The 9715-nt window shown below is 50.8% G+C and overlaps 1 protein-coding gene across 11 annotated transcripts in view; it reads right to left on the bottom strand.

The window, feature by feature from the left end:
- Positions 1–319: 319 nt before the first annotated feature.
- Positions 320–9715, bottom strand: part of Ubr4 (ubiquitin protein ligase E3 component n-recognin 4) — a 127178-nt gene continuing 117782 nt past the window's right edge. For 10 of the 11 annotated variants that reach the window (XM_058571102.1, XM_058571105.1, XM_058571104.1 and 7 more), the window contains 5 exons: positions 9451–9645; positions 6638–6862; positions 2814–2904; positions 2043–2205; positions 320–695 (listed from right to left, as the gene is read on the bottom strand). In XM_058571102.1, coding sequence (XP_058427085.1) covers positions 631–695; positions 2043–2205; positions 2814–2904; positions 6638–6862; positions 9451–9645 — 739 coding nt within the window. In that variant the 3' untranslated portion in view covers positions 320–630. The remainder of the gene's footprint in view (positions 696–2042; positions 2206–2813; positions 2905–6637; positions 6863–9450; positions 9646–9715) is intronic. The other variant, XM_058571110.1, reaches the window with a different exon arrangement.

The raw sequence follows: 9715 nt of genomic DNA, 5'->3' as shown, positions 1-9715 counted from the left end.
CCAAAAATTAAGATCAAGGCCTTGGGGGCTGGGATGTGGCTCAAGCGGTAGCGCGCTTGCTTGGCATGCGTGCGGCCCGGGTTCGATCCTCAGCACCACATACAAAGATCAAGGCCTTGGGCTGGAGCTGGTCAGGCTTTGTTTTGTGGGGGGAATCATAGCCATTAAAGGCAGTGCCCCGACTTATTGGTTGAGAACAGACGGACTCCCTGTGGGGCTGACAAGAGGCCCAGAAGACTGTTCCGGTGCTCACGCCACTGAGGGCTGTGCTCAAGCACCTGGCAGCATCACCAGGTGGGTGCAAGCAGGAGTCCACACCTTAAGTCATTCGTTTATTTCTCAAGATGTGCACACTCAAGTATTAAGTTGGCCAGGACAACTCATGGCTCCTAGGTATGTACAGGTCCTTCAATGGCTTGGGTTACAGACAACTTCATAGCTAGTGCACCACACACACAAGATAAAACAGGAAGCCTAAAAACCCCAAGCCACTCCAAGAAAAATGAGGGAGGGGAGAAGGGTAATAATGCAGCATCCTGTGTGGGGAATCAATGCACGAGGAGGGGACAACAGAGGGGTGGAAGGCAAGCTAGCTTCAATCTCCGTCAACTGCAGCTTCTGTGGGGATGTTCAGGGAATGGAGTTCAACAGGTCCTTCAGGAAGCTCTCTGGATCAGTGATTTCTGAGAGAAGACCTGGAAAACACAGAGCAGAGGGTGGGTAGGAGCAGCGTGCACAGCCCCCAGCCCCAGCAGAGTTGGCGAGGTTGAGAGAGACTGAGAGGCGAGCAGGGCTGTGTGTGGCCACACAGACAGCATAAGCAGGCACTGGGCTGAACAAAGCCCTCCACCGAGGCCACTGCTAGGAACAGCCAATGCAGAGGCTCCACGCTCTTGGAAGAGCTGCTCAGTTGGCAGTGGGCTGGGAAGAAAGAGGAATTCATACTGCACATCATTCCATACCTTCAGCCGGTCTCATTTCCAGAGAATGAAAAGATAAATGTTAATAGAGGCATTCTCTTGATAATGAGATCTGGGGGAAATTTTTTTTCCCTGCATTTTTACACTTACACAATCCTCACAATGAGCATCGGAAACAGTGAAGCCGAGAACCAAGCTAGCAAAACAGAGCTAGGCATGTTATTACCTCTGCTTTGGCCCAGGGCAGCTTCCTATCAGGACACCTCTGACAGAAGGCTGTGAAGCAACAGCGCTGTGACACCAGAGGGCCCTGAACTTTATTCCTAGGTGGGCTTCCCAGGCTGGAGCCCAAGTCACCTCCCCCTGCTATTACCTGGTGCTGGATCATGAAATCCAAACATAATTTTAATGTGTTTGCAATTAGGATGACAAATTTATTACACAAAGAATTTGTGCACAGGAGGGTATAATGAACCTCGGCTTCGCTAGCTTTGGGAAAGGAGCTGTCTACCAGTGTTTCCCACGATATGTCTAATGTGCTGCCCTATTTAGACACTCAAGAGGTGCTTTTTGCTGTTGGATTTACCATCTATTTAAGAGTTAAGAGTGAAAAGCCAGCCGCAGCAAAAGCGAGGTGCTAGGCAACTCAGCAAGACCCCGTCTCTAAATAAAATACAAAATAGGACTGGGGAGGTGGCTCAGTGGTCGAGTGCCCCTGAGTTCAATCCCCAGTACCAAAAAAAAAAGCTGTGACATGAGAGGTCTCTGTCCCCAAAAGGCAGGAAGAAGACGGATTCACCCCCTTTCTCATGTTAATTCTCTGAATGTCACATTTCCTGGCTATGTTACTTGGCCCCTGATTTTGTCTTGGGAAACTCAGTCTCACTGTGTCTATAAAACTGGGGATAAGCAGAGTGGCTTTTTCACACGCGGCAGCCTAGAGGACTGAACTCAGACTCAATGAGGGGTGCAGAGCCTCGGAGTCAGACAGTGCTCAGTCTCAGTACACAACGGAGCTGCTGCCCGCTTGTCCGTGGCTTGGTGTTTACACGTTCTTCCCAGGCACTTTGGTGGGAGCTGGTTCACACCTGTGGCTCTTACAAGACAAGCCTTGACACTGACCGGCTACATCAAGGAACTCTGCAAAGGTCTCCACTGGCATGAACTCATCCTGGAAGGTCTTCAGGGCCTTGTCGGCAGCTTCGTAGATGGGCATGTCATTGTGACGGATGTACTCGGCCAGAGAGCAGGACCAGCCGCCCTCCGTGTTACTGGTAGGCACCTTCTACAAGAACCAACAGATAGGGCCAGATGACTCACTGAACGCTGCCTGGTCCTTGGCCTGGAGCTGGTCAGGCCATGTCAACCCCATGGAAAGAGCTCTCCCTGTACACAGAGCTTCCTGAAGGATGTGTTCTACCTCCAGGACCAAAAGAACCTCAGTCACTCCTCACAGAGCTCTCATAATGCACGTGCCACCGGAACCTAGGAGCACCACCACAGCCGCTCTCTTTCCTCCCCACACGTTTCACAGCTGCACGCCAAAGCTAAGGGAATCATCACCATGCTCTGATCGAGCTGTCTCACTCAGATGACAACAGAAGCCACCCTAAACACTTTGATTTTCTGAAGGCACAGCTCCCTAGAGAAGTGCACAAGGAGCAGGCAGCAAGCTTGAGGGACATGAGGAGTGACCCAGCTACATACAAATGGATAGCCCAGATGCGTGGGTCTGGCCTGAACCCTCCCCACAGCACCGGCTAGTTGCTTCTGAGAAGCAAAGTGCCTCCAACCAGTGAGGGGCAGCCTGTGGATGCTGAGGCCAGGTCAGAGCCAGGACCACAGACATCCTATACCCCTGCAGAAACCAGCTGGGGCCCCTGGATTCCTTACCTTGAACATGTTGTAAATGAGATCGACGAGGGCCCAAAAGAGAAGGGAGGAACGATAAACAGAATAGTCCTTCACTGCCTTATCTGTCAGCCTGGAAAAGAAAACCAAACCATTTCCATGAAGTTCCTAGAAGGCCACTTGCAAGGGCAGAGCAAAGCAAGCTTGGGGCCAAGGGCAGAGTTACTATGATATTTGCCTCACATGGCTTGGTCTATGTGCCTATCTTCTTGGAAAATGCAGCTGTGGGCAAGGAAATCTGAAGCCCTGGGCCAGAGGGTTATCCATTACAAAGACAGTCCATGAAATCCATTTGATTCTTAGCACTATCTTCCAAAGCACAGTAAAACCAATGGGGAGACCTAAGTCCAAAGGCAATCAAGCCTCCTGACTTAAGAAATATACACAGTTCCAATGCTTCCCGTGTTTAGCCCTACACTAGCTTTTGGACATGATGGTGCCTAATATATGAAGAGGAAACAAGGTTCTATTTCAATTTTTTTTGGGGGGTGGGTACCAGGGTCTGAACCCAGGGGTGCTTAACCACTAAGCCACATCCCCGGCCCTTTTTATTTTGAGACAGGGTCTCGCTAATTTGCCGGGGCTATATTTGAACTTGCAATCCTCCTGCCTTAGCCTCCTCAGCCACTGGGATTACAGGTCTGTACCACGATGCCCCGCCACCTCAATCTTTACTTTCCCACCAGAAGAAATTTTATAAACAGCCAGGAGATGCAAACTAGCCAAATGCCATCATTTGTCAAACACATGCTCTATTAAAAACAGCAAGCTGGTAGAAAAATTGGTGTTGAGCAACAGTACTGTCTAGGATGGAGCATGCAACCACCCCAACACCTCCTAAATACTGAGGTAATCCCAGGGCTAGCTTTCACCACACCCCTTTATTTCTAACCTGTATTGTCGCCACTTAGTCTAATGATTCAGTTCAGGATTAAAGACTAGTCAGTGCCTTGGAACACCAGGGGCTGCCTCTGACAAGGGCCTTGGCCTTCACAGTAGACAGTCTTGGCTTGAGGAATGATCACACCAGGTACAACCTGATGAAAAATAGGAAGACTGGACTCCTTTCAGTGAAGGAAGTGAAGTTTCAGAGTCAAGATTTGGTTTCTACCACCTAAGCTCTATGAGAGAGCTCATTTGCAAATAGCCATCACATCTGTAATAGGTAAGTAAAGGCCATGAACCCTGCCATGGAGTATTCTATACCCTGGAACACTTCTCATGATTAAAGGGACATGTATAGAACTGTTCAGTACAAAATACATGTATATGTAAGAATGATAATGAAATAAGCACAGGTGTTATTTCCTAGAAGCTAAAACCATGGGCCTCAAATGAAGGGAGCACCTAGCATGAGACAGGCCATTCACACCTGCATTCAGCAGATGCTCAATTCACAAATGTAAAGTAAATAATAAAATGAGAGATGAATGTTAAAATATGCTGCCTAACCCCCCTCTGCCCAAGATCTCCCAAAGTGCCCCACTTCCTCCTCTGCCTCCCAGCCCAGAGATGCTGCAGCATCAAGTAAAAATTACTGTCAGGTGGGCCCCTGGATGAGGGCAACTATCCACCCCTGAGTCCTGGCACCCGAGTCCTGGCAATAAGACAGTAGATAAGGCTGTGATGAAAGCCTGAGCAACTCCTAGCCTTAAATACCTGCAAGTTCCCAGCAGAGAAAGAACCACTTTTTTTCTGAATGAAAAATATGCAGAAGTCATTAGTTTGTCTTGAGCTACTTTTGCATATATCTGCTACTGCTCCTACCTCAAAAGGTACTGGACTGAAGCCGGGCGTGGTGGCACACGCCTGTAATCCCAGCGGCACAGGAGGCTGAGACAGGAGGATCGAAAGTTCAAAGCCAGCCTCAGCCTCAGCAAGACACTAAGCAACTCAGTGAGACCCTGTCTCTAAATAAAATACGAAATAGGGCTGGGATGTGGCTCAGTGGTTGAGTGCCCCAAATTCAATCCCTGGTACCCCCCCCCCCCCAAAAAAAGTAGTAGACTGAGGACAAAGTCTGCTGACAGTGACATTGCCCAATACCAGCATGACACTCTCTGACACATACTGCAGCATAAGGTCATTAAAGCAAGGACCACTTCCTTCCTGAAGTGCAGCTCCCTCTTCGGGAGATGTCCCCAGGATTAGAGGAGTGGGCCTGAAAGAAGAAAGGCCCACAGAACATAAGACAGGTGGAATAAATGCCCTTCAGCCATGACCTCTCCTTGGAGGGTGTCCCAGTACTGGGAAAGCCCTTAGCACCTCTGCGGGTCTGTTTCATAGGTGGCAGGTTCACAGCCCAGGCCATGGCCAGGCTTGGCTCTTTTCTGTGGCTGTCCTGCTTGGTAAGCAGGAATTCTTAGGTGACCCTGCCCAATTTAATTATTTAAGGCTAATTAGTAAAGGTGACTAAATTGCTACAGAGAAAATGGCAATGCGTAAATGTAGCTCACAGTGAATTTCCTAATTAAGCTTGGACCAAACTGACTTTTCTTTAACTGCCTGGGACAGTAGTGAATCCCAGTCTCCTCAGTGAAGGCAGAACAACTCTAGCAAGCTTGGACCCCACACCTGCCGAGAACCTGTGCCCAACTAACGGCCACTCTATGTGCCATGGGTGCAGGCTCAGCCTGGCTGATCAACAATGTCACAGTCACAGGATCTGACTTTAGATTTCAAGGAGCTGGTTGACTACCCATGCTCAAGCTCTTGGGAAACACAGGCCAGTGACACATGTGGAATAGGGACGGGGTCACATAGGAGACTAATGAGATTCTCTCCCTCCCTGTACCCAACAGGCTGGAGTTGGCCACACCATAGGACAGCTCCAGTCTGGTCTCTCTGGGGCACCATGTGCCTAGAGCTGAAAGCGGTGAAGGACCAAGTGTGCCCACTCAGGCCCCTGCTACTTCACTTGGTTTGTCGTCATCATGGGCCTGAAAGTCCCTCTGCTGCTCCCTTGTTGGCCCCTATGTGAGGAAATGATCCTCAGATCCTAAACTACAGGATCCAGAGAACTGAAGCAGAATCAAAGGGACATCTTGCAGAAATGAAGCAGGGTCACATTTCACTCAAGTGGCAGCAGCAAGCTATTGGACTACCCCACGCCTACTCCCCAGCACAGGCAGACTGCTCCCCGACATCAGCCTGAGTGGGGCCAGAGTTCACTCCACGTAGCCACCACTGCGGTCATCTCAAAGAGCTGGGGGTGGTTGTTTTTGTTCAGTTGTTTCTCCCAGGACACCCACCATCTGACCCAAACTGTAGCACAAGGTCATGAAAGTAAAGGATCACTTCCTTCCTGAAGTGCAGCTCCTCTTTAGGGGTGTCCCCACGATTAGGGGAGTGGGTCTGGAAGAAGAAAGGCCCACAGAACATGGGACAGATGGGATATCAACAGTAACCAAGAAGTGAGAAGCATGAGCTTTTAACTATTATAAAAGAAGAAAAAAAAGAAAGAAAGAAAGAGATTCCCTATCACAGTCACCCTGAAACTTCTTAGTTTATGGCAAAACTATCAAATCAAAAAAATTAGTCACCAGGCTTAGTCCCTGCTGATAATCTTAGTAGCGGTATCACCTGGTGCCTGGCTGCCTTCCTCCCTCAATTTTCTACTGAAGGTAAAACTGGCTTCACTTTTTCCATGGATGAACACAAAACCAGAGGGGACCAGGAAACTGCCAGCCATCAGCCTAGACTCGCAGTGTGAGGGAACCAGTGTTACCATCGACTGCTGAGTCAGCGAGCTCGCCTTTACCTAGCACTCATGGATTAGTCAGCAGCTTCCTGAAGCAGGTACTGACCTGGTGGCCCCCCCTGGAGCCACTGCCCGTGCCTGTGAGGTCACCAGCAGCCTCCGCAGGATCTCTACGCGTGTGGCTCTCCACTGCTCAGGGGGCAAGACGTGCAGGGCCAGAACTGTGAAGTAGTGGGGCCCATCCACATCAAAGGCACTCTCCACCCACTTCTCCTTGGGCTGCTCCAGGAAGCCTTGGAGGTTCTTCTCCTCTCGGGATGTTGCTCGGGTTCTGCAAGAAAAGGGGCATGGTAGGAGCAGGAAAGTGACATGGTGTCACACAGTGGGGTGCCAGCGTCTTTCAGAGCTGGTTGAACATGGGTAGAGCGGAGAGCCCCTTCCGCCATCAATGCTCCCAGGCCCTTGTTCATGGCCGATCCCTGCTTCCCACCCCCAACCCCTACTCAATCCAGGACCTCTCGCCTTTGAGCGCCCTGAGGCTGGCATGTTCACTGACTCTCCAATGTGGACGTACCTGACCACTTTGGAAGCCCAGAAAGTGAGGACACTTGCCCAATGTCACTAAGCCAGTGAGTGACAGCATCGAGTGTGGAAGGATCTAGACTCCCTGACTCGACCACAGCCCAAACTTACCCTTGCCCTCACAGGCTCTGAGGAGCACCTGGCTACTTTCCCAGGCTCTCTATTTGGTTTGTTTTTCAAGGCAGGTGCTCTTCCTCCTTCGTAAGCAGAGCAATTTCTCCTAGGCAAGCACTGCTGGTCGTGCGCACTCTTGCCTAAGCTATGTGGTGATCGCCACCATAGCAAACCTGAACACCAGGCCATTCTGAGTGCTTTATGTGGATTATCTTATTTAATCCTCACAAGAACCCTGTGAGGCAGGTACTACCACTGACCCAATTTTACAGAGAAGAAAACTACAGAACAGAGGTGTTAAGGACCTGGCCCAAAGTCATGAACTTTGGCTGAGAACCCTGGCAATCTGGCTCCAGAGCCTGTCCACTGTTAACTCTGCCTCATCCCCATAATGAAGTTTTGACCAGTGGTCATGGACCTGTCAATAAGAGATCACCCAGTCCTTCCTGATTACACTGCCTCATCACCTGGCCGCTGTTCTCATGCCTCAAATGCTTGATGCCCTATCCTGACTCAGTGAGTGTAGTGGGAGGGTGGGGAGTAAACAAACCATTGCTAGCAGCCACCCAAATCCCAGTTCCCAGATCTGCAGGTGGCACTGCCACAGTTGCTGGGCTATGGAGACAAGGGGTGGGGGGTGGGACAAGGATACCCTGCTTCCTTCTGTTCCCCACAGAATGGGTCTGGCTAGAAAGGACAGACAGACCTAACTGGCTCTTCCAGCCCCCGGAAGGCTTCTGGACATCCTAGGATCTGCACAAGCTCACCGTAGCTTGCAGGTGTCATGGTGCGACTAACTCGTCTTTGTACATGTCCACCAGAGGCACTCAGTGCTCTGTAACCAAGCTCACACTGATGTCAAATGGTTAGTGAGGGAAGGCAGAATGTGCTGGAAGAACAGAAGCCTCTGGGTCAGCCTCTGCTTGTCCAAAGTAACTGTCAAGAGCCAACTCCTCTCCAACTCAGGGTCTTGAGCAGGAGTTCTAAACATCTGGCATGCAGGACCATGGCAGTACCTAAGTAACCAGCTCTACCCAAGCAGGGTGTGTGTTTTCCTCACGAGTCGGCTTCTCCCCCTGGGGAATGGAGCAGTCCACTCCACCCCATGGCTGCCAAGACACGTCTCACAAAAACCTGCTGTCAGGGCCCCAAGAACACTGATAATGAGAGCTGTCAGGCCTGCGGCAGAGTCTGGACAGTGGGCATGTCTGTGCTGTCAGCGAGGCCAGGTGTCTCCTCTGATACCCAAGGAGTCTGGCAATGATGCAACGCACTCCGAGGAAGCCCTGCCCTGCCTCTGTAACAATGCAGCCTGCACTTTGGAGGTCAGCCTTTTATCTCAAGGACAGGAAAGGAAGGAGAGAACAACATTGTTGATGAGAGAAGGCCAAAAAGGACAAAAGCAGACTGTACTGCTGCCTCCTCAGCACGGCAGTGCCTCAGGTGGGTGGCATAGCTTCCCATAGGCTGCCAATTTTCTGCCCACCAGAGCTGTGGGGCTCTGCCAGGAACATGTCCTGTAAGTACGACGCCATTCACACCCAAGAGCTAAGGCATAATAAATCTCTTAATTTGCTTCTAAAACCTGGAGTGAAATGGGAGAATCTTCTCCACCTCCTGAGTGCTTCTTTTAAAAGACACTTCTAGGTGTCACCTAACTATGCCATATTGTGCACACAGATAAAAAAAACACATCTTCTTCCTGGCTGCCTTCCATCTCAGCTGACTTCCCAGATAATCTTCAACGGTCCCTTCCCCTCTCACTTGCCAGAGTTTTACTTGCTGGAAGAAAAACAGGAACAGCAAACCCAGTTTCCAGGCATGCAGTGGGGCCTCAGCTCCACTGCCCTGCCTCGATGGGAAGCCTCCACCTGCGACAGCTCGTCTGCCCTGACTAGTGCTGCGCTGAGCTCCAACCATGGCCCCCCAAGCAAGAGGGCAGAATGGCTTTGCCCATTTTGCTACCCTCCAGGCTGAAGGCCAGTCCGAGGATGCAGCCCATGGCTGCCCACAGTGGGACACAGGGCAGTGTTAGAAAGTCACCCACCCTGTTATTCTGGGAAGCTCCCAAAAGCTACAGATGAACCTCTCTACCTCAGTAGAGGCTGCCTAAGGTCAGACACTGACTCTGGAACTAAATAGAGAGGTGATGGAAAAGCCAGGGGATCTTGTGGGGCAGAGGGTCCATGGGGTAGGCCACCCACTGGGCTACAGGATACTGACGTGTTCAGGACGTAAAGCACAGTGTGAATGATGTACGGGATCAGGTGGATGTTACTCTCCCGGCCACCCCCGCCGGTGTCTGCGCTGAACGACTGCTCCATGGCAAAGCGCAGGAAGAGCAGCTTGATGTCGTGGATATTGAGCTGGTATGTAGGCTCCCGCTGGCCTGTACACTCCTGGAGGTAAGTGTTGTGCCTGGAGAGAAGCAGCACGAACATGCAAGCTGGAGTGAGTTCCTGGAGAAAGCCAGGTTGACAGAACCAGA

Source organism: Marmota monax, unplaced genomic scaffold (genome assembly GCF_021218885.2).
Source record: "Marmota monax isolate L192 unplaced genomic scaffold, Marmota_monax_Labrador192_F-V1.1 WCK01_AAM20220418_F8-fsc00008, whole genome shotgun sequence".
NCBI lineage: Eukaryota > Metazoa > Chordata > Mammalia > Rodentia > Sciuridae > Marmota > Marmota monax.
The sequence above is the reverse complement of the archived record's forward strand: the minus strand, read 5'-3'. Positions and strand labels throughout refer to the sequence as shown.